The sequence below is a fragment of the Anas acuta genome, chromosome 1 (assembly GCF_963932015.1).
Source record: "Anas acuta chromosome 1, bAnaAcu1.1, whole genome shotgun sequence".
Taxonomy (NCBI): Eukaryota; Metazoa; Chordata; class Aves; order Anseriformes; family Anatidae; genus Anas; species Anas acuta.
The window spans coordinates 169310390-169337350 of record NC_088979.1 but is presented as its reverse complement, the minus strand read 5'-3'; the positions used below and the strand labels follow the sequence as shown (position 1 = coordinate 169337350).

The following is a 26961-nucleotide window of genomic DNA, read 5'->3' as shown; positions in this document are numbered from 1 at the left end:
GCATTTAAATGAAGGCACTCAGCTCAGTGTTCCTACCTCCTGCAGTAGTCATGTGTAGTCTTGCAAGACTCTACATAAAGATCAACTGTGACTCTGTAGAAGGTCACTGATAGACTTCTTTTTTTGAAATGTAATAGGGCAGTAAGCACAGAACTAGCTTATCAGATGAGAAGTCCATCTTTAGAAAAGTGGCACAGCTTGATCCTTTGGAAAGCTTTAATTGAAGTTCAGTAACAAAGATAAGAAGTTTGATAGGCAGTTTATTTTTTCTTTTCCCAAAAGTGCAGCAGTGAACAGGGTCCTCTGGAAGGGCACTTTCTAAACAAATGTTCAAACAGCAGAAACTAAGTATGCTCACAACATGCTACAGCAAAGTATGCTCACATACAGAGAAAAGGAATACAAATAAGATTCACTTTAATTGAATCATAACAAAACTGACAGTTGTTTCATTATGAGGAAATGTATAATCAGTCTCAAACTTAAGTTGATTGCTTGAAGAGGTATTGCACCTGTGCTGTGTGTTTTCATGCATGTCCACGGTACAGCTTTGTTCCCCAAACAGAAGTCTAATTTACTGAACTTATGCTGGGTAAACACGTACTAGCTGTATTGATTTATGCTGAAGTGATGATACAGAATGTTTTTTGTTTCAGGGTAATGTCAAAGTTATTAACTATATTTCTCCCTGCATAATATCTGCTTTACCACATCAGATCATTAAAGTTCACAGCTCTGCTTTTGATAATAATGACAAAAAAATAAATCACATTTTACCTAAACAGATCTCTGCTCTGATAAGGCCCCTTCATTTAACAAAATGCCTTCAGTAACAAGGTACAGACACAGCTACGATCAAATAGCATATGAAATTGAATGTCCAGGAAGACCATTTAGCATTTAAATCCATTTGGCTGGGAATTAGATCTGGTTGCAAGTTAAAGTTTCTTCATAATATTTTTTTTTATTGCCACAGATAAGAATTAATACTGTTCATTTAGGGCTGTTAAAATACTCAGAATTAATAATTCCTGGAAATAAACACCAGACAAGTCACAAACTCCTCCAAAAGTAATGGAAGTCAGGCAGATGTTGGGTCCTGTTCTTCCTTCAATTCATTGTATGTTCTTAAGCCTCTATCAAAAGTGAGAGTGAAGTTATTTTCCTGAATTGCTAATTCTCTTCTTTTTGGTTAAGAAAGGAATAATTTCATTCTAAAAGTGAGTTTAGTATGGCATTTATTACCTACAACAGATTTCAGATATAGCATGGTTTTCTGAATGCAGAGCCTGGTTACAACGTTGTACCCAAATTAGCACTTGTACTACCTGCATAAACCTGTAAATAATTTGTCTCATCACCCACACTGAGTCTATAGCAATTCTACTGTCAACTTTCATGTCATTTGATAGCCAAAAAAGTAAAACCTTCAAAAGGAAAAATTTGCTTACTATGGCTTTAGATCACTTTAAGAGAAATGAGTGTGTGTTATGTATTTGTACACATAACAGAGATGTTTTTCTATTCAGAAGCATCATAAAGCACATTATTTGCACTGCAACTTAACAGAAGTATACACTTTACATACGATCTCCTAGATTTGATAGAGCTATTGAGGGTTTCATGTAAGTGGTGTATTTTGTACCAGCTTCCACACAGCTACCAATATACAGTTTAAACAAAGACCAAGTCTAACTTGCTAGAATTATGTGAGCAAAACACTATATAAATGAACTTTAGGTTTAGCTCAGGATACAAGAAAATACTTGAGCATGAAAAACTTTGGTTTTGGTTTTAAAGACAAAACAAGAGACTGAAGCAAACTGATGGGCAATACTAAGGCTTGAGAAATGAGGAGAGAAGGATAAAGCTACGATTGTAATGGAGGAAAAAAACATCCTGAGTATCCAAAAGCATGCAAATAGTTTGAGAGGATCCAAAAATCTCAGCATCGATACAGATGCTTCAGCTGAGAAATTACCTCTGCGGCAATTTTTCTCCAAGTATTTGGTCATGCTGAAGATCTGAAACAATGAGTTAAATTGGAAATAAAAGCTCTAAATAGAGCTTTTAAAAGCTCAAATAAAACCTTACCATCACAGAAGTTTGCAGCTAAGCTATATGAAAGGCAAATTCTGTGCTTCAGAATCAAAAGCAAGGAAAGCTCATAGGATTTTACTGTAGCATTGTTTTTGTCCAGTGTGTGGTCTGTATCAGGTTATGCATCTCCACAGTTGTCATACCAGTATCGTCATACTTGGTTGCCTGATCACTTTTCCCCTGTGGTAAAAGGTTTTGTGTGACAGAAACTGAAAACACCATGCTCTCTCTTTAGAAGACCTAAAATAGCTGGCTAAAAACGAGAGTTGCACCACAGTTTGTTTGACAATGGAAAGACCATCTTGCCTGATAATACAGTTGACTTGCACACAAGCAACATGAACTCTGAACTTGTGTTTCAAAATATACACTGTTTCTAGAAGTTTTTTTTTTTTTTTTAAAACTAACGAACCTATACAAAAGTTCCATACTAGCTCAAGTTCAGGTGTTTTTCAAGATTCAGAAAGATACTCAAGTTTGGGTACAAGTGACAGTTGCATTTCAGATGAGCCTAATCAGAAGGTTGAAAAGTCAACATCACCCTTCCAAAGGGAAACCAAGTGATAACGCACTACAGTTAGATGTCTGCTGTGCACTCCTTTGATGTGAAGGCCACTTACTGCAGATTGTGTAATGTCTCAATCAAAAAGCAGCTCTCTCTACAAAGAACTGAAACTGCCTAAAATAGCCCCCTTACCTTAACTTCTAGTGACCAGTGATTTTAGTTTTCTCTCAAAATAATTTACCTTCAAGAATCTAATGACTTGTTAGACAATTCAAGACATCTGGAGGTTAGAGACAGATCAACTCTGCTGTGGTGCCCTGTTCTGTGTGTTAGTATTACTTCTTTCCATGTACTGAAATAGATTTAACAGCTCAAAACACAGGCACACTTACTTGAATACTTGTTAGTCTCTGTTCTGATTAACACACTAGGAAGCCTATATTAAACCCTAAGTTTTTTCAGTAGTACATCTTAACCCAATCCAGCATTTCAAGCTAGGAGGCTGAAATTACATTCTTGTTTGCAAGCTACCAAAGCAGATCTACAAAATTCATTGGTCTCATTTAAAGTGGTCTTATTGAAAGAGGATATTTTGCATACTGATTTTAGTCTGCAAGAGACACTTGCTAGTCAGATCCTACAGTTTTGACTAATGCCTTCCCTATGCTATTTTGGGCTAGGTTGCTATTGTCATTAACAGCTTTGAGCTCAACACAGGAAACCTATCATTAAACATAGCCTTCAGGAAAGTGTGTGACACTGAATATAGGTGAGCATTACAGTGCAATAGCTCCTGCCTATCTAACCCAATTCAAATATGCATTTATTGACTTCTAGAACAAAATAAACTGTTCAGATTCATAGGCCATAGATTCATCTCTGTGCCTGTGATATGAAAAGGTACTTAAAAGACAAAGGTGGTAATCAAATATCTGAGCAAGACAGGTTAGCTGTGTCTAACGATTTAGAGTTACAGTTCAGCTGTAAAATATACATATTGCACAAGGCAACCAGCTAAAGACGACGGTTTTTCTTCCAAACAGGGTTTGAATAGCCCATCAGAAGTCTTCCAGCTGCGATCAGTGAGTTTCAGAGACAGACCTGCTGCAATCACTGGAGAAACTGGTCAGTGAGAGCTGATTGCAAGAGGCTCTTAAATGCTTCATAAGGACTGTGCAGAAAACCTCCGAGCCCGAACACCGTGATTGCTGAACATCAGCCGCGGGTCGAACCTGTACCTGTAGAAAGGAACAGCGTGAGCTAGTCTACAGTAGCAGTCATTTCTAGAAATAGCTGATCTCTAAAGTAGTTCCAATATAAGGCTACATGAATAGTTCCTTTCCTGATACCTAACAGGTAGAGAGATCGTCTCTACTGTGTGCTGAATTATAACAATGTGCAGTTAAGGAGTTGGTAATCTCTAGAGAAATAAATATAAGCTACAAGATACCAACAGCACGTTGGTATGTATAACATTAAGCATTCACAAGATGTATTTGCTGCCTCAAATTACAGATCTGTGTGGCACAACTGTAAGAAAATTTTAAATAGTGCTTAGAAAAGCTTCAGTCCAAATGAGTACTGACTGAATTTTGACATAAGCAGCAAGAATTACTTACCACAGCTGTCTAATACATATAGCTTAGGTCCTGCAATGAAGTATTTTTTTGCTAACAGCACCTCCAGGAATAATCAAAGCAGGTATTTGGAAAATTCCTGCCTATGGAAATATGCAGAGCTTTTCACTGCTTGCAGGCAAGTCTGAAGTCACTTGTGTCTGACTACCCAGAATAGCTGTAAGCTTACAGCTATGCTAAGTCAGTGGCTGACAAAATTAGAATAGTAGAATTAATACCATAAAGTTGTATTTTAATTTAACCTACAAAGTGTAAGTTAAGCATTTAAGAAATATAAGTATCAAGAAGCCATTTCTATTAAATAAAAGCATGTATGTTGGTGATATTCTTTCTTATAAGTACCTTCTATGAAGAATTTCATATATATATATATATATATATATATATATATATACACACACACACACACACACACATTGTTATACTTAAAGTATTAAGAGTGGACACAGTGTTTACCCAGGATCAAAGACTCCAGGTGTACGGCAAGTTGCTCCTGAACAGGACTGCAGCATCATTAATCGATAGTTCATCTTCTCTAGAATTTCTTGATCAATTGTTTTAGCAATGTTGTTGATCTGGTGCGGATCTGCAGTCAAGTTGTATACTTCCACAAACACCTGTTGACGACAAGAAAGTTCCCATATTGTATTAAGTCCTACACGTACATGCTAGTTAACAATCACATCATATCGCTGTAATGAAGCGTTCTTCCCAGATAATTTCAAATAGCATTTTCAGTTATATCGCAGCTTCCCCATACATAAGCTATCTGTAGCCTGGTGGCTAAATAGCCAAAGACAGGACAGCGTGTATGTAAAGATAAAGTTTTGTTATAGTGCAACATTACTGAAAAAGTATTTTAGATGGGTGCAAACACATCTGCTACAATATACATCTTTTTAACACCTAAAGGAGCCTGTCTTAAGCCTGTAACTCCAGAGGAAAAGACCATGGAGAAGGTGGCTGTTTTTTCATTAATGGATCTCAGAACCCAATTTGACAACAATCATATCACCACCGTACTTCACGTACTTCCAGCTGTCAGAACTCAGACACATCTTAACTACATGTACAAAAGATGCTGAATACAGATATGCTATAACCTTAATAAAGTTTTTGTTGTGTATATGTACTTTGAGAACTTGATTTGTCTAGACAATTTGGGGGTATATTTGTTTCTTGGTATATGAAATCTCTAAACTAGTCTGTGGGACAAACAGTAGTCAAACATATCAAAAAACGCAGCTGAGGTTTTGTCTGTGCTGCAGGAGGAGTTGTGATTGCAGATGATAACGATTAACACTGACTCCGTTGTGTCTAACTTAGATAAAGATGCATCAGGACAGGCTTTGGCTGCAAGCGTTCTTACAAGGTTCACTGCAAGGTCTGAAACACTGCATCTCTGCATCTTTCCAGTATTGCTAGCCTTAATTTAGCTGACCCAGGTAAGCTGAGTGACCCAGAAATTCAGCCACCAATCAAATGCAGCATCTGCTATCTCTATTTCCTATACAGTCTTTTTTGCTGTCTGCCTGCAAAAAAACAACACCTTGTGGGACTGGCTGTCCTGGTTTAAGTTGTTTACTGCAGATTACCACAGGTTTGTGTGTGGCAGCACGGTAATTGGGAGTACCTGTTTTACTGCACATCTGCTGCCAGTGCAGCTTATTGAATTTGTGACCCTAACACTTGCCTCAAACTCAACGTGCTCTCTGGAACAACTGCTTGCAAATGAGCACCAGGAACAATCAGCACTGAGACTCACCAGCTTTTGCACACACAGCTGGTGCTCTGCAAGTGAGGTGTGAGCAGTTTCTGAGCAGACAACTGCATCCCATACAACCAAACAACTTAAGCTAACAGCAGAGACTTTTCTCAGAGCTGTAACAGACTTTTGGCCGTAAGAGACAAACGAGTGAGCAACAGAAGAGGTGATTAGAGTGAGGCTTCTGTTCAAGGAAAAGAGTTGCAGTTGAACATAAGAACAGCAGAGTACAATGCAACAGAAAATGCAGTACAGAGCAATCTGTAACACGGAATTAGGGCAAAAATGGGAACTGAATCCAACCTCAAAACAGCTCCCCCATAGGCTGGTAAGGAAGCAGGAAGTAAAAGTGATAGTTAAGCTATTCCCATGCTGCCCTCCCACCTGCCTCCCCATCTCACCACAAAGTTTTGGTCAAACATTCTCATCAGCAGTTAAATACTTCACTGCTTGTCCTGCAAGCAGCGCTAATCTGCTTTTCAGATTACTTGATGCAAATGTTGAGAGCTGACAGGACTGAGGGCAATCACTCACACAGCTGAGAACAGCGAAGGTCTGTTAGAGACTCACCTCCCGGTCATCAAACTCGCAGTACTGCAGATCCCAGGAAGTTGACATCGTCCTTACACAAGCATACGTGTTGTTATAGGAGTCCTCACAGACGCAGTCTGGGAAGCAGTGCTGTGAAGTAAGCAGTTCACAAATACTTGAGATCAGGGAAAAATAAAGATGAACTAGCAATCCTCTCCCTAGTCTATACCAGCTCAAGCCAAATGCAGTTAATTAATGAACACCTGGATCTTAGCCTAGCGCACACAGGTGTCTGCTGGGATGTTAAGCAAAGGTCAGCTCTTCTAGAGAAACGTTGTTAATAACGTCACTGTGATTAAATGCATTTTGTCTGGGAAGCTTGTGTATGCACACTAGCACAAAACACACTACTAAATACACCACAAAAGGGATGCTTTCCTTAATGGACACTGATTCAGAAAGCAGGTAGTGACTTAAAAAGCTATAAGATTGTACTGTGTGACAAGGCCACTGGAACTTTAGAAGGAAGATGTCGCTGCCAGCCATTTTGCCCAGTCCACTCCTTTCTGGATATTTCTTCCGCCCACAGGCCCCATAGATTCCCACTAAAAGGGCAACTGTTCTGTTTGGTCATGTGCACATCACTTCTGCATGGCTGAATGTCTCCCTGGTTCTTAAATGCTGCACAGCACTTACAGAGCTAACCCCTACTTACCAAGACACTGGAAGCTTGCTTTTAGAACCAGGTTAGCTCACAGAACAATCAGAGCTTTAAGTCAGCTGCTGTTTGCTATTAACAACAAATCTTGTCCTACTCACTGTGACACCAGGTCCTAGGCCGGGACAGGTAGGATCACTGCCGTTATACCCTTCTCCTTGGTACTCTACCAGGAAGTCTGATCTCCAGGTCACATTTTTGTCTCCTCTCTAGGACAAGAGGTTAACATGACTTAATATTCACTGAACTGTGAAAGAGAAGAAATGCTCCATGCCTGGGAAAATAAATTCTATTCACTGCTTAAAAGGCAGTTGAGTCATGGTCCCTAGTTTGAGTCAGTCTTAAAATAATACTCGGTCTTAGGTTAAAATGCCTTGGGTAGCTAGAAGACAAGGATCCAATCAAAGAACCCTAAATCTTTATAAAGAGGGATACTAAAAGTACCATCTTCAAATTATAAGGAATCAATCATTCAGCAATACAAAACACGAGCCGCACGGCTAGAAACTACTGTATTACAGTCAAGCTCCCTGTAACAAAGCTGTTTCTCTTTCTCTTTGATTTATATCAGATGACCACAACAGATGGAAAAAGATAGCCTTGGCGTAAAAGATAAACAGCTTTACGAAGCAACTAAGTTTTAAGCTGCTCTATTTGTAGACACATTTTAAAAGATGGAGAAGGGGAAAGAATTGCAAGGTTAATGTACAGCACCATCATATGCAGTGAAACAATGAGTTTCACATTTTTGCTTGTCAGAGTTTAAACTAGATACCTTTTATCTGCTTCCACCTAATGAACAGCTTAAGGTTTGGATACAAGGTTTTAATAGCAAAGCACTGTTTTAAATCTAGATGATCTCCCACATTTCCAAGTAAGCCGTCTTCAATTTATAGACTAAATTTAATTAAAACTAAAAGGATCAACTACAAGCAGCTTTATTTAAGTAGGCTTCTGCTCACTTAGTGGAAAGGTCAGGTTTACTTTATGAAGCCACCTGCATTTTTGCAGAGTTTTTGGGGGACCCACTACTTCTGCTGAAAACTGAGGCAAACCAAAGATGTCAGTAAAAACAGGCTGCTTTTCTCTTACATCTATACTGAGAAATCCTAAGGAAAAGGCAAAGGATGGTGCAAACTGGAAATAACATACAGTCTTCGTAATAGGAGTTCTTTTATGTGCAGCAGGATTAGCCAAAGGATGACAAGTTTTGGTTACAAACCAACCACAAAGCCGTACTGTTTATCAAAATATACCTGCTTTTAAACAGCATACCAACACCCCCTCTCCCTCCCTGCAAGCTATGAACAATCTGTAAAAGTAAACAAGGGAAGAATATGAACTGCAAGTCCACCCAGTCTGTTGAAGGGAACGGCATGCACTCTGAATAACCCCTACAAGAATTACTGGTTACGATCCCTGTCCATCTACTTACCAACAGTGGCAATAGTGACATCCCATCCATCTGGGTCTTATTCAAGTCGTAGCCTGCAATATCCAGAATAGTGGGACCCAAATCAATATTTGCAACAAGCATCTGCAGGGTGAGGAAAACCGTTAGTTCAGAGGAACAGAACCTAACAGATAAAATAATGAGACTTCTCTATTTTAGTGTTTAGGCGCATCTAAAATCACAAGTAATTCATTTCATCTTAATTGTCTAATAGAACCTGTAACATGCACAAGCAATGCTAGGATCTTCAGAAAGTGATCTCCACACCTAATTTATTTCTATAGCCTGCAATTACTTAATATTACTGATTCAAGCAAGGTCATATAGCTTTTTTTTTTTTAAAATGAGGTCTTTGCATTTTCTACCACCCCATGTAGGCAGTAATTTCTAAATGATATAAAGTGGGTAACTGAAACAACAGAAGCAGAGCAGTATCATGTCTTCACTTCTTACCTACCTTGTTTGTCTGGTTTGGTTTTATTCCTGGTCCTCGAACTAGCAGTGGAACTTTGATATCAAACTCATACAGCTGCCGTTTGTCTATTGGCAAAGAAAACTGGCCTATACATTAGAAAAGAGAGAAAGTTAAATGGGTTCTTGTTTCATATTTATAAAGTCTTGTGTTACTCAGTTTCCAGCAACCAATTTTAACAAGTCAGGAGAGGTTCATAACATTAACTACATTGACAAAGTAGAGCATATTTTGAAGCTGTCAGTTCCTGTAAGACATATCTCAAGGATTAACAGCTTAGATACCACATATTCAGCTGTGCAACTTGATGTAGAGATAGGTTTTTGAGAAAGATATTTATTGGTCAACTCCACAGAGATCCTTCCTCCATTTCTATCTAATTTTAGTGGTAGACAGTAATGCTGAAAACCAACAAAGCAAACACTCAAACCACGAAATATCCCCAAACACTCCACACTGCAACTACAGAATGTTTTGCAATTCAGGCCAGTACTTCTCATGTCTACAGTTTTCCACAGCTGCTGTTCCCATTTTCTGGAGTGGCCACAAGAGCGACATGTTATTTGTGATTTCTGGATCTTCTACAAATGCTCAGTAAGCAGTGAACACCTTACCAGTATGGAAGCCATTGTCTGATGTGTAGAAGATGTATGTGTTATCCAGTTCTCCATGGAATTCCAATTTCTTCACTAGTTTCTCTACCAGGTCATCTACTGACAACAGAGTTTGCCACCTATACAGAAACAAAGCAATTGATGTGAAAATGAAAAATATAGAATAATTCTGATTAGTAGGGCATTCATGCTGCTCTAAATTAGCAGCGTATGCACTGTAATCTGATTATTTTATTTGCAAATTCTGAAAACAAGTTTCACAGATCACTATTCTGTACTTCTTGAGGCTGTGACTTAAGATAGAAACAGACTGTTTGCCTTCAGTTCTTGTTGATTTTATTCTGCAGTGTCTGAGAAAGACGTCAAAATGATGATTACTTCTTATCTTATCTAGAGGCAGCCAGGACCAACTTTGAAGCAACACAGTAACAGAGTCAGAGTTATCTCCTACAAGGTCATTTGTTATTAGTTCTTTATATCTAATTTTTAATACCAAAATGCAAGTCTTTCAGAACTTAATTTTCTCTAAGGGATCCTTTCTGCCTGGAAAGCACATCAGTTATTTTGTATTATGCAGTATCAGGGTCCGTTCTTCCAGGATATCTAAAAGCCTTGAACAGTCACAGGTTATTCTTCCCTTCATCATGGGGTCTGTCATTGAGAATGCTTCCAGTAGGTCAACAATAAAACTTTACAGACTAGCATTATGCTGAATTAACTGGAGTTATTTAATTCTTAGATTCTGTTGTCTCCAGGCTTAATTTAAGATTCCTGCATAATTTTGTCTTCACATTTTATAAAGCAAGAGTCAAAAAAAAAAAAAAAAAAAAAAGCCTGGTCTTCCACCTCCAAACCTCCAAAGCAACAAGCTAATACCTGATAGCTGCTCAAAATTAAGTTTAATATTTAAAGTTAAGCTAACATTTCTTTCAGAAACCTACAACGTAAACAAATATACCTTTCTTTATGGTAAGGGAACAAGCTTTATCTTCACATTCCCTCCCCACTTTCCCTAATCCCTTATAAAAAGGGAATCAAGCACTTGCCTTAGATAGTCAGAGTTATTACAGATATTCCTGTCTGAAAAGATGGGACTAAGAAACAAAGCCAACATTAGTGAGATTAGATGGTTGATAAATTGATATTTTATGTGCATCATGGAAGAATCTGAAATTCAAATGCTTTCAAAGTAGAAAATTATGTCTTTTTTATTATTATTTTTGAAAATGTATTGTGAACCGAAAGAAAAGCAGTGAAGACACCAAGCATGATGTCTTTATGATTTAGGAGAAAAATGTTTCCCAAGTCAATTACAATTTTCTCTGCAAAAAGTAAACTCAAAGTCAGATGTGTTGAGACAAATGACAGAACTATTACAGGTAACTCAACATGTATAGTCAGACTTACTACAACCCTTTAAATAAAACAATATGAAATCAAAAAAAAGATAAGTTTTGAGCAGAAATTTTAAGCAACAACAACAAAGAAATCTTACCTCTTTCTGTAAGCATCATCAAGGAACTGTATTGAAGAGTTAGTCATTGGAGTTTTTGCTTGTCGAATTAACCAGTGCTTGTTCTAAGGAAAGACAGATCAGGGTAGAAGAGAACAACAAGAAAAGGTTTGTGTCAGCTTTTAAACCTTTGTTAGGCTTATTACAAAATAAATCTTATTTAGGGTAAAACATCTGCACGATTCCTGTGAAATGGCTAGGTAATACTATCAAAATGACCTGACTCCAGATTTCCCTCTGGGTTTATGTAAGACCTAAGTTGCAAGACAGAACATGTTACAGCTCCATTGTGCTTGGTCCTTGGACAGAAAAATAGCTGTATTTGCAAAGCAGTCCAGGAAAGAATTCATGCGAATTTCTAGGGAAGGCTCTCCCAAACAAAGTTTCAATAGCTACCAAAATTCAGGAAGAAGCCTGATAAAGGTCTGATGTGAAAAAACTCCAAAGGATTGTGCAGAATTATAAAATTGGACATGGTTGTCAAAGCAAGGTTCTTTTGGGACTGATACTTGGGAGCATTCTAGCGTAAGTTGAGAAGTGGGGAGAAACATCTGGAATTAGGACTACCTAATTTATGGACAGGTGATAGAAAGATCGGCCACTATCAGATTCTCAGTAGCCTTATCAACTTAGGGCTGGAGACTATTGAGGGAAAAAACATCTCAGATTTAGTTGGATTTTTTTATTCCAGAAAGAGTGTTTCTTTTGCTGAAATGTTATTATTTTTCTAGATTTTTTCATCGCCAAGTTTCAGAAACAGCCCTTTTCCTTCTCCCCTTATCCCCCCTCTTCCCCAAGTAACAGAGATGATCAAACTCTTCATAAGAAAAGTTACAGCTGAACATCCTGAAGCACCAGTCTGAACTGGGTCAGGCGCTGTATAAGTACCTGGGAAGGGCTGTTGTGAACAAGCTGAAGGGTAGTATTAGTAGGGAGCAGAATAAAGGAGAAAGTCATGGCAATGCAACTTTACACTTTTTTGTTTACTAAGTCAGACACGATCCACTCCTCATCTCCAGCTTGAGCCTATATTTAGCTGGTCACTCCTCTCCAGAGCCTCTAGTTATGCAATCTCCCTCCTGTCACAAGTGAATGACTGAAAGGGTTCAGAAGGCTTTAAGGACTCACAACAAAGTGACTCATCTTCTGCAGCTTCCCTGTTCTATGTTCTGGAGACTGAAGAAAAGATTTTTGGCATGGAGAGATAATACCATGCCCAGTTTATTTTAACTCAGCTGTATCAGACCTTGCTCGTGGCAGTTGTACAGCAGTTCTCTGGATAGATGCTACATCCATCTTGGCAAGAAAATTGATGGCATCATCAAGACCAAACACCAAGGCCTTATGTGTTGGTCAGGAGTGCAAAAGGAAGGACAGACATCACAACCCGCATCCCCAGCTCAGCACAAGTTCTTCAGGAAATGAAGGATCCAGTAATGTCACCTGTGCAGACACCTTTCTCAGGAGGTGGACTTGGGAAAGGTCCTCCCCAGGGCACAGCCGTGCTTTGTTTCTCTTGCTGTGAAATAGCAAATCCCTCTTTTCTGGAGTATTCTGATATTCCTACCTTCCTCTTAAGTTTCAGAAAGTTCACAGAGCACCTTAACACCTTTGTGGATTTCAACAAACTTCGTACTGATGCACCGCCCTCAAGTTTGTTTCCCTGTTGAGTTTCTTTCACCAGATTATGCACGAAGCTGTCCACCTGTCCTGCTGCCTCTGTGTCCCATTCTGAAAGAAAGTTTACAAGACCTTGGGACAGAACACCCTATCTTGCCGGCAGAATCTGAACACAGCTGTGCTTCAGCTCACAGGGAAAACAATCCAGAAGGCAGAGTACACAGCACTGGCCAGTGCTGAGAACTCAAATCCTACTTTTTATGCAGAGATTCCACCTACACTGCTCCTTTTAGCACCTCTTGCCCACATACTACATAGAGAAGCTAGGCAACGCTGATTCAGGTATCAGGACTGTGAAATACAAGGCTACACAACGCGAGATTGCCCAGCAAACATTACAACATCAGCGACTTGAGGGTCTGAGCCAAAGTGTACATTTATTACTACAGCAGGAATTGCACTTGCCCTAGAGAACAGCGAAGCTCAAAAAAGAGCTAGGCTTGAAAATTATGACATTAGCACCTGAAGAAATGCACGCTGTTAATGATTGTAGCTATTTTATGTTCAGGAAGATAGGCAATGCCAGGCCATTCCTATTGCGAAACCGCTGCACCCACAGATATTAACTACCACACATTAAATCAGTCTGTCATTTTGCTCTGTATTATACAGGCACATGCAGAGCTTTCACTTCACAGAAGGGACCTCCCAAGCTGTATTTTCTGGCTAGGTGCTGACTTCACTGGTCAAGTTATTTCTAGCTCACACCTTTGAAAGCACTCAGTTATGACAGTAATGTAGACTAAGAAAGTTAAGGATATTTTTTTAATGGAAAAAAAGACTTCAAGATTAAGTCCAACCATCAACGAAAAAGACAGGAATTCATCCACTGCCTTCCCCTCTGCCCTCTTCCTCATACCCAGGTGTGTTCCCCATCTCCCCCCGCAGATAAGGAACGGGTGGCTGCAGCCAGTCCCTAACAGCACGTCTCTGCTGCTCCCTGATGCTTTTCCCTCCTCCTCCAGGGGCCATTCCTCAGGCTGCAGGGGAATTTCTGCTCTGGTGCCTGGAGCAGCACCTCCTCCTCCCCTCCTTCTTCAATGACCTTGCTGCTCACACTGCTGTTTCTCACACTTTGTTTCCTCCTTTCCTGCCTGGGAAGTGTTTTTTGCCCTTAATGTGCCTTTTCCAAGTGAAATCTTGACATAAGTTAAACGGTGAGGTGCAGTAAGGTCTGCATTTGAGACTAATTGGACCAGAAAAATACAAAACCCCACAAATTAAGTATCTCACCAGATTAACTTTGTGGCTTACTCTACCAATAAGAGAAAGCAAAAGCAGCAGATTAGTCTAAGCTAGACCATACATGGCTAAGTTTCCCAGCAGTGGAAGGTACTGGCCTGTCACAAACATGTCTGAGTTTGTAACGCTAGGCTGAGCAATTCTGGTTACAAGTTATTTCAACAGAGGAAAGCCAAATTCTCCAAGTCCTTTATGACCCTGGGCCCTGCAGCTCACAATTTCACAAAGCCCTCTGGTTGGCCTGATAAGCTTGTCAAGTTGGGGCAGCTTTCTATGAGCTCGAGCAGAGGGCCATCCCACCCACGTGAGCAGGCATGCACAGCCTGTTCTCATCCTTCCTCTGAGCCTTCATGTAGCACACCACCTCTGTGTTCTCCTGAACACGCTGAAGAGCAATGAAAGAACACAAAGTGCTTCAGGACAATCTGGAAACTGAACAAGGAATTAACTTCTTCCCCCACTTACCAATGTTAAACCATGTTATTTTTGCCGCTTTTTTAATTTACAAGGTATCAGTATGCAAAAACCTAAGTCACAACAGACATACCTTACACATAATGGGTGATTAAGATAACTAACAACCAGAAATCATTGTATTGGTCTATTCTTTTCCTTAAACTTAACATGCACGTCAGGGTCACTGCCTACTGCTCTCACGAACGAGTGGAATAACCTATGCAGATCCTTTCAAGGTAGCTTACCTTCCCATGAATGTTGAAATTGCTGTTTCTTGGCGCACTGACGTTCTGAAAGCTGTTCTTGTACTGCGGTGCGGCTGTCCAAGGTGAGTGTGGAGCTGGGGTTGAGATCATCATGAAGAAAGGTTCAAAATTAGATTTGTACTCCAAGAAGTCCAATGACATGTTGGCCTGCAAAGAGTTTTGTTGAAGAACGTAAGTCCATTCACTCCAAAAGTAAAAACCACTCAAAAAACTCCCGATAAAATAAAACCAAGTGCTAAATTCTTTGTCCCCCATCTCCAAACAGCATTCTGCTTTAGACATTTACACTATTTAGGCCTGGAAAGATGAAAAGGATGCCAAGGACGACTCTGTCTTCTCATGCCACCGCATCTATTCCACATTGCAACAAAAGCCACTTGAACCCTCCCATCACTGCGTAAAATTGCAACTTTAATATAATCTGAGTCTTTGAGGCTCTCAGAATGCCATCTTGTGCCTGACAGATCACAGTCTGTCAGATTCAGTTGTCTTATGAAGTAGACAAAATTCTGAAAAAGCTATTTTGCTCCCCTCTTTATAGTGTATGCTCACAATGCAGCCAGCTCCTAGTTTCTAAGGGGTGCCCCATCTGTGCTGGTGAAAGCAGAAGCTCTAAGGTAAAAAACAGTGCCAGATCCAACCACTCATGCCAAGTCATCGTACTTTCATTTTCACTTCAGTCTATGTCCAACTTCAAGTAGCCAGTTCGAGGAGATTGTGAGTTTCATTTTGGCTTTAATTTCAAAGATTGGCCAGGGGAAGGCTTCAAAATCTTTACATGCTGGTGAGTTCTTCGCTATTCAGATCCTGCAATATTTTCTTTTCCTGTCTGATTAGTGTATCCCTCAGATTTCCTTCTCATCCTCTAGAATAAAGGAAACACTAGGAACTCCCTGCTAATACAACCTCCTCTTCCTTCCTCTTAACTTCCACAGCTAAGCAACAGGGACTGAACTTCAAATATATAACTACAGACTTAAGGGAGGATAAGAACCGTGTGAAGGAGGCAAACTCAGAACTAGTCTGAGCTAGTTAGGAGCTTAAACTGTAGTAGACAGATCCAGGTGTTCAGATTCTTAATACTACACTTCATCACCTGGATGTCCTTAGGACAAGGAGATTGCTCATCCCATCAAGCAACACAGGAACTTCGCATAAGCCAGGTGAGGTTTTTCCTGGTGGTCTCTATTGCCACACACCTGGCAGCAGAGATACGGTGTGCAACACCCACACAGTGAATTGAACTCAAACACTAATTTGAAATGATGAGTATGGATTCGATAACTATAGGCAGAAGTTAGAATGCAACACACTGAAAATCATCGTATACTGCTGTATCAACAGGCAACCCACCACAACTAAGTTTCTGCAGCAATCTGTTGACTGAAATGCTTATGAGCTACTGAAAGATCGATAAGGCTGGTACAATGCCAGTAACAGAACAGTTAACTCACATCTGGCTTATCAATTCCGATCTAGCTTTAGCCACTGTAAATCTAAATTTAATCAGACAGCTGTTACATGCCCTAAGAAACATCAATCATTTCTGCCCCTAGTAAGCAGCTGTCTAGGTTAAAAAACTGGCAATGAACCTCCTTGGAGTCTCGACAGAAGACCCCAAACTTACTGCTTCGGGAGACTTCAGGGAAGAGTTTTCCTGAGCATGCAGGCTCTCAGGAATGCCGAATAACTTACTGCAACAGAACACTAAGACTCCAGCTTTTGCAGGGAGATGAGGAGGTGGAAGCAACAGAAAAACCCACACAGGATCCAAGGTACTTGCTAAACAGGGCCTCAAGAGGAGTAAGACTAACTCTTACAACTTTCCTTTAAGCATTTTATATCTCTGTTGACCTTCTTAATAACTTTTCTTTGTCTCAAAAGGATAAAAAGGCTAAAGACTTCCCTGGTCAGCAACACATTTTGGTAGATGTTGCCCTCACACTCCATGGTGTATTAATTAGCCTTTGATATGCCTAAGTTACCTATTTTATATTGTTAAGGGTGACAAGACATTGACACACTGTAATAGCTACCAAACAGAACAGCACAAAGTTACTTTTACATGCTTAATTTCCTACTGAAATTTGGGTGCAATTAATCTGTTACAGAAGTTGAGTACTATAATGAAATACATCCTTCTATGAAGTAATTTAAGACATGGCTTGTATCCACCACGTTCCTCACGTACCACAGCAGTCATTAGTAACCTCACACTGAAGTTACTGGAAGCAAACGGACAGTTGAAACCAATTTCCTTTTCACACCTCATGTGCACAAAGGTGTCATTTTTAAATTCACACAATCTTGTGTGAATCTTCTTGTGCTGGTTAACACCTGCCTATGACAAATCCTGCATGATTGTGCTGTCATTATGAACTAAAGAATTGCCATCCCAAGCCCCCAGCATGAGATATTATCTGGTCATAAGTCGCTTTTGTGACACGGACATTGTGAGGATTCTTACCAGCACATCTGTCAGATAATCTACGCTGTAGTTCTCACCATGCCTCCGTGCTTTACCATTTACTGAAAGCGTATAGTTGTAGTACTTGGAATTCTTCTCCTGTGAAAAAGAAAAGTTACACACATTTTTATACAAGGCAATGTGTACATTGATTGCTTGAAATAATCAGGAACTCTCAACAAACATTCATCAAATACGTTGCAAGCATTTGTCACAAGGACAGACTAAGAATTCTCAAAAATGGTCCCAAACAGCACATATTGCAGTGTTATCTTACACTGCTTTGGCTTTACAAGCCGGGGTTTTTCCCCAGGCATCTGAGTAGGAGCAGCCCTTGTGAAAGCCAATGGACTGACATGAAACAGAAAAAAATATTAATGTAAGATTTACATTAAGCTGCTAGATGCTCTGGTTGCTATTTCATGACCAGCAAAGTTAGAACATGAGTTGGATTACAAAGCTTCCAAAATTAAGTATATTGAAAACAAGTCACATACCAAAGCATACCAAAAACTCCATCCGGGAGGGACATGGCCAACTCCCCCTGCATCCTCTGCTCCATACTGAAAAAAGACAGACCATGACTCACTTTCTGTTATCAGAAATAAAACCTAGAAGTTATGTTTCATATTCATGTGCTTTATTCAACATTAGTCAGAAACCCCAATAATCCAAATTCAACTTCAGAAGAAATATATCTACTCGTACATAAGAGTGCATGTACAGCCTGTTAAAGAGACCAGGGTTAAAATAATTAACCTATTAGGGATTCACCAATAAAATTTAAAATTTAATCCCTCTTCTACTCTGCACATGGATGTATACAGAAATGTGTATACAGAACACATGATAAATCATCATGCAATAAGATATGATCAAAACACGCAACAAGACAGCCTTGGGTTCTGTGCTAACAGTTCAGAAGAGATTAAAGACAACTTCACACAAACCAACAGCCTCCATCACCCTGCCTGAAGAGCTGGTGTGAACTTAAAGCAGTGCTAGCTGCTGTCATCTTAGTGCCAAATGATCCACAACAACCAGCCCTGAAGCCAGCAAAAAGGAAACCAACGGCTGAACCAGTGCCAAATTCAAAACAGAGGATGCCTCAGAGCAACACAAGACATCTTCTCAGTGCTGTCCTCTGCCATCTACATGGCTTCCCTTACTGCAGGGACAGGAGATTCTGCTGAGTCAAGGGATGCTCAAAGGAAGCCAAATAAGCCTTCCTTCCTCTAGTCACATCAGTAACTTCAGTAGGGACAGACTTGTGCCTGGCGAAGAATATTCACGTTTCATTGTTTTATTATACCACCATTTTCTACCAAGAGATGCAAGGAAAATAGTGCTGGTAAGAACTCCAAGTCACCTGGATCCAAATACAGCTCCATCACACAAGAATCACACCTCATCTTAGATTATTAGTGATGAATTTTAAAGCTTACCATAAGCTACTGTGAACCACAGCTTAGCTGAAAATAGGGAAAAATACAAGAAGTGCACGCACACACAAGTAATTTAGTAAAGAGTAAGGAGTAACCTCTGCAGAGAGCTCCACTAATGCCTGCTCTCCCAGTGAGTTTACTTCAGTGAACTTCTACTATTTAAAATAGCACATTCACTGCTAAAAAGAAAGCAGTCCTGATTCGAGGAGATACATCAGGAGCAGTGAGATAGACCTATTTTTTTTTTCTTTAAGTAACACTGTTCTAACACCCATGGTGCTGGCCTGATGGCATTCTTCATAGATACTACACGCCAGTCATTTATTTCCTACAGTCATAAAATGAATCATCTCTAGCAATTAACACATCTGAACACACTGTAAAAAATCTTTGGATCCTTTCACAATCAACTTTTAAAAACATTCATGGAACTAAGAATCTGATTTTAACTAAGTTCTAGATTTGAACTTTGCATCTTATTTACCCCATGTCAGTAGAGAGAATTGTTTATCCAAGTATCTGTTTTAAATATTCGGGGAATACACCATTCATTACAAATATAAAATACTCATTACAAGTACAAAATCCATGGTTATTTCAGAAACACAGATGAACAGTAAAAACATAAGCACAAAATACCTCATTTAAATACTTTCCAGCGAAGAACGTTTGATAACCACACATAGATTTGAGCAGGGCTGGGAAGGTATTCGGCTCTTGAATCTTCTGCCATGACTTGCTGCTACAGTTTCCTTCCAGAGTGTTATTGACAACGTGATGATTATGAGGGTATTTTCCAGTTAAAATGCTAGCGCGACTGGGACAGCAAAGTGCACTGGGAACATACTGGAAAAGAGGCAGGATGAAGAGATACAAGATTGGTATTGTAGAATATTTTTTTCCTTAAAACTTAAGGTTTTGAAACATCAGAGAATAGGTTAACTAAGAAGTTCAATGGCTTTATAACTTCACAAGATATTATATTCTCATTTTCAGGGAGAAAGAATTACACCCCAACTATTTTCACTAGTGAAACCAGCTTTTTGTTTCTCCACCATATGGCCTCCACCCCCATCCCCTGTACCACAAGCACTGCTCACCAGTTGGCTCACTACGTTACGCTAGCCGTAAGACGATATATTAGAATACCAAATGTCTGAAGCAGGTTATCAACATGCAAAAAGCTAGAAGTTTTTAAGGTTTTCTTAGGTTATAATAGAAATACTTACTAGGCGTTTTTACTTCACTGGCTGAGGAAGTTTGCCTGAGTGCTTTTAGGAAGTGAAATTTTCCCCTATAAGACTTTGAGCGTGACTTGCTGTGATACGTATTTTGAGACTTAAAGAGTAGTTAGGCATTAAATTAAAGAAACCGGCTGCACACATACGGATTTGTAGGAGCTCCCAGGCTCCCAAATTTTGGGTTAGGCACCACCAGGCACACCTGGGCGGCCCGCAGAGGCACCGCCAGCACTCACCGCGTTCACGAAGGTGACTCCCATCTGAGCAATGAGCGCGTTGGTCTTCTTCAGGGGGGTCTGCGGGAGAGGGGAGGGCACCGTGAGGCCGAGGCCGGGCTCGCACACCCCGACAGGGCTGAGCCCCGCTCCCGCACCCATTTCCCCCCACACCTCACACGGGGGACCCCAGCCCACCGGGGAACGCCACACTTTGTGCCCCACAGGGTCCAACCCCGCTCCCCTCAGGGTTTATCCCAGGCCGTGCCGGGCTCACCATGCCGCCCAGAAACACGTCCTGGTCGTCGGTGAGGACGAGCACCACGTTGGGCCTCCGCGCCGCCTGCGCCGGGCTCAGCAGCAGCAGCAGCGCGGCCAGCACCAGCCCCGGGGCCGCTGCTGCGGGAGGAGCAGCAGCACCAGGAGGGGCCATGGCGGCGGCAGCGGGGTGCGGAGGAGCCGAGGGAGCCGAGGGGAGCGGAGCTGGAGGCGGCCGAGCCCCGGGGAGCACCGCGCGGCCCCGCCCCGGCCCGGCAGATGAGCGGCGGGGCGGGGGGCGGGGGGCGCAGGCCGGGCCCGCCCGCCCGCCATGGCCGCGCCCCCCCCCGGAACCCGGAACCCGCCACAAGATGGAGGCGGCGGAGCGCGGCCTGAGGGGGGGGGCGGGCAGCAGCGCCGACAGCCTGCCCGAGGAGGAGGAGGAGGAGGAAGATGAGGAGGATGAAGAGGATGAGGAAGGTCCTCGCAGCGGCCGCTCCAGCCGCACCTCGTCGCTGGTCAGCGGGCTGCTCACCGAGCTCTACAGCGCTGCTGAAGCAGGCAGCGCCCGTACCGGGGTGCTGAGGGAGCTGCAGCGGCAGCGGCGGCCGAGCCAGGACGGGTACCTGCGGCTCAAAGGTACGGGGCGGCCGCCACAGCCCTCATGGGGGGCTCCCGGCTGCGGGGCGAGGCGCTGAGGGGCCGGGAGCCGCGCTGGGGACGGCCGGGGCTCCCCGTGGGACCCCCAGAACAGCCCTTCTGGTTTGGGGGAGCTGCAGGAGGGGCTGCACCCCACGGGGAAACTGCACTGATCGCAGGGGAGCCGCTCTGCTCAGGTCGGTGCTGTTCTGGCAGGGTTAAGGTTTGGGGTTTTTAGGCTTTTTTGGTGTTTTTAGGCACCTGCAGGTCAAGTTCCAGGGGAAAGCAAAACGATGCAACACGTAAACGCAACTCTAAGCTACCCCAAATCGAACTGAAGCCATCAAACACCCCCAAACTCAAAGTGAAGCCGCCAACCAGCACTAAAATCAAAATGAAGCCACCAACCAGCACTAAAATCAAAATGAAGCCACCAAACACTGCTAAAATCATAATAAAGCCGTCAAACAGCACTAATGACAGCCAGGCAGCTGTGGCGGTGAATGCCTGTGAGAGGATGGGACTTGCAGCAGCGCCAGGCTGACCTGACAGAGAGGGCTCTGCAAAGGGCCCTGGTCTCCCGATCTTAAAACCTTCTTGGTTTTGGCAAGGAAAGAAGGGAGGTGAACAAGTGTGCGTGTTTTTCAGGCTGTGCAAACAGCTTTCTGCTTCCGTGTTTGGCTTCTTAACGTGGTGGTGTTACAGGATGTAGCTCACGGTCTGTGTGTCCTGTGGTGATCTGGGACTCGGCAAGGAATCAGCTTCCTTGGGAATACGTGTTAGAGGAAAAAAAAAACATGAATTTTGTTGTAAAACTGATTCGTTGTTTTTATAGGGACAGATAACTGGAATGAGCAAGAAAAAATAAAATTCAGCTCACTGCTTTTGTGGTAACTGTACAAGTCAACTGGAATACAGTTTAATTTTTTTTTTCCCCTTGAGGTTCATGAATGTGATTTGAAGTCACCTTGCCTGATGCCTGTGATTGGAGGCTCAAACTGAGCAGCAGGTGCCAAAATGGGTGGAGACTACAAAATACAGGATTGTACCCGTGGCTGCCCTGCCTTGCCTTCTACCTGCCTCTTTATCACCCCATGGCTAACATCTTAGTCTACTTTGCCCTTTTTTCTAGGCTCCCCAGAATTTTGGGGAAGGCTTTTCTCTATGAGTTGAACTGATCACCATCTCACTAACAGTAGGCTTTCCATGATTCATTAACTTTTTTCTCACTGGATCAGATTACCAGTGTATGGATTTTTTTATTTTTTTTTTTGATTGACTTTTCTTTCAGCATCAGGGAGGCATGATTGGATTGAAAGTGATGGAAGGGTTGATAACAGCCTCAGGAAGAAAAGCTATTCAGATACTAGGGGCAAACTTTACCAGGCTGTTACAGCAAAGACCTGAAGAGGTCAGTGTGCGATAGGCAAGACCCAAGCGTTCACTGATGGGATGTGGTGTTTTGGGGGCAGAGGAGAGAATTCCAGATTTTAATGGACTTAAGACATCTCCCACACAAATCCCTTTTCTCCTAGACCCAAAGCTCACCACATGGGGGCTAATAGGAATATTAGAATTAAGCAGAATGATTTGAGTGAGCTCAGGGGGTGTGGTGAAACATGCACTGACCAGTAAAAAGAAGTGGAAGCCATGTGGTTTGTCTCTTAGAGGAAAGAGTTTACCAATTACAGCTCACCCTGGACTTGCATTTCTGGCCTTGCAGGCAGCTTTTTGAACGTGTACCTTTGCCTATTATCATTTGCTTATTACCCATGCACATTTTCCACAGGCAGCTTTCAGTGTTTAAAATACACCCCCTGCTTTTGCTACTCTAGGTGTATTCTGTCTACATCTGTCATAAAATTTCCAATTTGTAGAAGTACAATTAGTAAATTTAATATATTGTGCAATAAGTTGAGGTACTTTAGTTCAAATGAAAAGTCTTTGGCTCGGATCCTGAAAATGTTTGTAACTGGGAATTGTGCCATTCAATAGAACTTGTCATTTATTGAAAGTTGGTATACGTAAATGCCTGTGGGGGAAAATCTCTTTGCATGTCACCTACAGTAAGCTGTTTATATGTGTTTCGTCCTGAACTGAAGCTAATTTCTATGCTTATTGGCAGGAGTTGATGAACTGACAACCATAAAACGGGAACTGAATTACAGGATTTCTGTCCAGTCGACAAAGCTGCTTCGTCTACTAAAGCAGAAAGACAGGCTTGTACATAAAGTCCAGAAGAACTGCGATATTGTCACAGCTTGTTTACAGGCAGTTTCCCAGAAACGATGTAAGTACTGTTCTGTGTATGCGTATGTTAGTGTAAGAAGTTTATTTCATTAATGTGGGCAGTATTTCAATTAAGCCCTTGCACTTAATTTAAAATCAAGAGGCAAGGCTGTATTATCCCTTAGATAGGACTGGCTTGCAGCGGCCTGTGGCACCTGGGAAAAGGCAAAGTACACTTTGATTTAAGCAATGACTGGGTAGGTTGTTGGAGCCTCAGCTTTGCATACTGGTGCGGCACCCTTACTGTAGATCGTTGGCCAGACATCTTCAGCTTTAGTTTACAAAAATTCTGAGATGAATTTTTGTTTGCGCATGCTGTGTTTGACCGTGTACCTTCATGTGGTTGTAAGGAAGATGCTGGAGTGGGAAATTCTGCTCGCTGGCAGCTATTGATGGCATATGTAATTGTCTTCCTAGAGCATTGCTAGTAGTGCATGTAGCTCCTTTCTATTGAGTTGCTTCACGATGAAGAGTATCGGTAAAAACAAACGTGCTTTCCTCAAACTGTTTTATCAGCACCTGTGTATTTTTTTTTTTAAAAGGGAATATGTGGGGAAGAGGGGAAATGCTGTTCTTTAATGCTTTAGCCTTTTCTTCTGAGACAGTGAAACCTTTTGCTTACCTTGGCGAAGTTGTCCTCTAAAGACATGCTCTACTGTTTTTGTTAGTTCTGCTAAAGTGAAACTGAATGTAATGTCACATGTAAAAATAAGTAGAAATTATACCTTTGTAGAACAGACATGTGAGAATAACCTATTTCCTGTCTTATTTTTTCATTAACATGCTGCGTGACAGGTACAGAAATGTTCAGGTACAGTAAATAAAGCATGGTCTCTTCACAAAAATGCCTGTAGGAGCTTTGAGGTGCATGTAAAAATATTATTAAAAGAATCTTACCATAGTGGCATGTGCTAATGTAATTTAGTTAATGGATGGTCTGTTAATTTCTTTTAAGTATTTGTAACTATTCCTTCGTTTGACTTAAAATGCAGCATGAAAGTTCTTGGCTGACATCCACTAATTAGGCATTTTTTTCTTCTCACCTATTATTTTTCTCCCTCAACATCATCTTGATAATTGAGTCCTCAGCATTAAGCATACACTGTGGTCTCCTTTTACATGAAACTACGTTACTTGAATTTTGCATGCATTTAAGTATTTAGAGGATTAACTTTAGATTCTGAAGGTCTGAACATCCTAACCTCATTGTTAGGTAAAATCTTGTTGACTCGAAGAGATATGGGATTTCACCCTAAATATGAATGTGTCTTTATAAACGTCAGATACCATTTTGCATTTACATTTTAAGCATAATGCCTCTTTCCATTAGTTTGCTAGAAACACCTGAAATAGCAGCTACTACCTCATTTTGAAATATTTAAAACATTGATTTGTAGATGATTTTATTAATCCAGATTCTTCTGATGAAGTTATACACTTGGAATATTATGTTACGTGCCATAAAACTCCAGAATATGCATTCACGTACAGCATTACCATTACAATATCCTGCAGTTCTAAAATCTTTCTCAAGTAACTAAGAAGTTGTTAAATATTTTTTCATTTTTAAAGAATATTTTTAGTGGCAAACAAAGAAAGAATCTTTTACCTGTGTTATCCTCAATTGATTTCTGTATAGTTTCACAGTGTGTCAATACCACTGCCACACAATTTTTTTCCTGACATAGTGAAATCTATGTGTAGAGGTAGAAAGCCAAGCAAGTTAACTTTAGGGTCACGTTCACATTTGAATGCTACCTTTAAGCAATCTGTACAGACCAAATTGCAAAGACTGTTCAATTCTGGATTTATATTAGACTCTTAATTGAACACTGTTGAATTCACTCCTCACGATAAATTCAGTTAAGTAGGGAATTACAAAGGATAAAATTTATCCTTTGTTTTATGATGAAATGTTTATCATGTATTAGTCTGCTTAAAAAAGGAAAACAAACAACATTTAAACAACTGCATGTTTAAAACTGTGTGTATTCGGTATCTGAAAGTTTTGAGGCTGTAAGAAACTCAGAAAGCTGTCCATGGATCAGTTTGTGACCTGTGCTGGTTCTCAGTCTCTGTTCAATGCATGGCCTTCTGTCAGCTTTGGAAGCCCATCTTGGGTTTGCTCGTGCTTCAGGACCACCAATACCTGGCACAGCACCTGCAGCATTGGAGCTGCCAGACAGATCGAGAAAATGCAGAGGAGCAGTCACCAGGGAAGGACTTGATAACCTACTGTGCTTTCCATGAAGCTATTGGCCCTTATCCCTGGAAGGTGATGTGTGTTTTGCATACAAATAAATATTACCATAGAAAATAAAATTCACAACAGTAAAATGCATTTTGGTTGGATGCAAGAATAGCTACGGCTCTGCTGGGTGGTGGATAAATTGCTCTGTTGGATATGTGCTGAAACCAGTGCTCTTACAGAATGTTTGTAAGATACATGCCAGACCAGTTTCATTTTAATAATGCATATTTCACCCCAAATTTAAAAACAAACAAAAACACTTCAGTGAAGGACATCGGTAAGAAAAAACTAACAGTGATGGCCTGATGCCAAATCTAGCTTCTAGGCAAACAGGTCTCTTACTTTTGCAATTTTGATTTATTTGGAATAACGAGAATTAAGTTTGGAGCATTGTGAACTATTTCAAATCCATGTTAGCAAGCACAGTGCTTCATGCGCTGAATTGTATCACTTGAGAAAAGCAGAGTACAGTAACAAAAAAAAAAGTAAATCAATTTTTTTTCAGCTTCATCTAAAGGACATGCAAAAGACACCCCATTCTTATCTTTCATCCTGTTTTTATATAGTAACAGCATGCTTATATTACTAAATGTATTTTGAGTAATAAAATTGCAAACCAGAAATTCTTAGAATCACAAATTTTGATTGCCTGTCGCTCTAATAAAAAAGCATGTATTGCCTACACATTTATAAGTAAAATTGCCCTGTTCCATTGTAACTCAGTCTTCCTGCTGGCAAGCAAGGATGGTTAAATCTGTTTCAGTATAAAATAAGCTGATGTTATGTTAACAGAAAGTTCATTAATATTCTCTTGTATTTTCAATTAAGTAATAGTAGAAGCTCTCATAGAAATTGTTTGGGTTTTGTTTCATTTTTCTCCTCCTGGTTTAATTTAACGCAGGGCCAGCAGAGGGAGACAGCATGTTTTACTTTGTGCTGCGGTTGAGGTTTGTCTCTGCTTGTCATAGGTTGGTGGCTTTCATGTACTTTCCTTAAACATGAAGGAAAGTGCTTTGCAAACATATTCAGGCAATAACTGGATGAAAAGGTTTGAAGTCAGGTGCAGCCTAGCAAATAAATGTTATTCCTAAGGAAAGTGTTAGGTTTCACGTGTGAAGTGGTTGGAAAAAATGGTGACAGATGGTTTCTTAATTAGAACCAAGATCATTAATTTCCACATGGCTGCCGAAGTTATTCCGGAAGC

General features: G+C 40.8%; 2 protein-coding genes across 3 annotated transcripts in view; one reads left to right on the top strand and one right to left on the bottom strand.

The window, feature by feature from the left end:
- Positions 1-243: 243 nt before the first annotated feature.
- Positions 244-20871, bottom strand: GNS (glucosamine (N-acetyl)-6-sulfatase). The gene is made up of 14 exons (XM_068669308.1): positions 20598-20871; positions 20342-20401; positions 19504-19710; positions 17917-17982; positions 17420-17518; positions 14932-15099; positions 11291-11373; positions 9796-9914; positions 9167-9270; positions 8692-8793; positions 7358-7465; positions 6578-6688; positions 4699-4859; positions 244-3843 (listed from the first exon to the last, which is right to left on the bottom strand). Exons 1-14 carry the CDS (start codon positions 20751-20753, stop codon positions 3768-3770), a joined length of 1620 nt encoding a protein of 539 aa, XP_068525409.1. The 5' UTR covers positions 20754-20871; the 3' UTR covers positions 244-3767.
- Positions 20872-20949: 78 nt separating this feature from the next.
- TBC1D30 (TBC1 domain family member 30) overlaps positions 20950-26961 on the top strand; it is a 49169-nt gene continuing 43157 nt past the window's right edge. For both annotated transcript variants that reach the window (XM_068669302.1, XM_068669301.1), the window contains exons 1-2: positions 20950-21217; positions 23343-23507. In XM_068669302.1, coding sequence (XP_068525403.1) covers positions 20950-21217; positions 23343-23507 — 433 coding nt within the window. The remainder of the gene's footprint in view (positions 21218-23342; positions 23508-26961) is intronic.

Excerpts from the sequence above, each read along its gene's own strand:
- GNS (XM_068669308.1), bottom strand. The coding sequence starts at position 20,753 with ATGGCCCCTCCTGGTGCTGCTGCTCCTCCCGCAGCAGCGGCCCCGGGG. Across the intron at positions 9,271-9,795 it reads AGACAATGGCTTCCATACTG|GCCAGTTTTCTTTGCCAATA; the intron begins GTAAGGTGTTCA and ends TCTAATGTATAG. Across the intron at positions 7,466-8,691 it reads TGTCACTATTGCCACTGTTG|AGAGGAGACAAAAATGTGAC; the intron begins GTAAGTAGATGG and ends CTCTTGTCCTAG.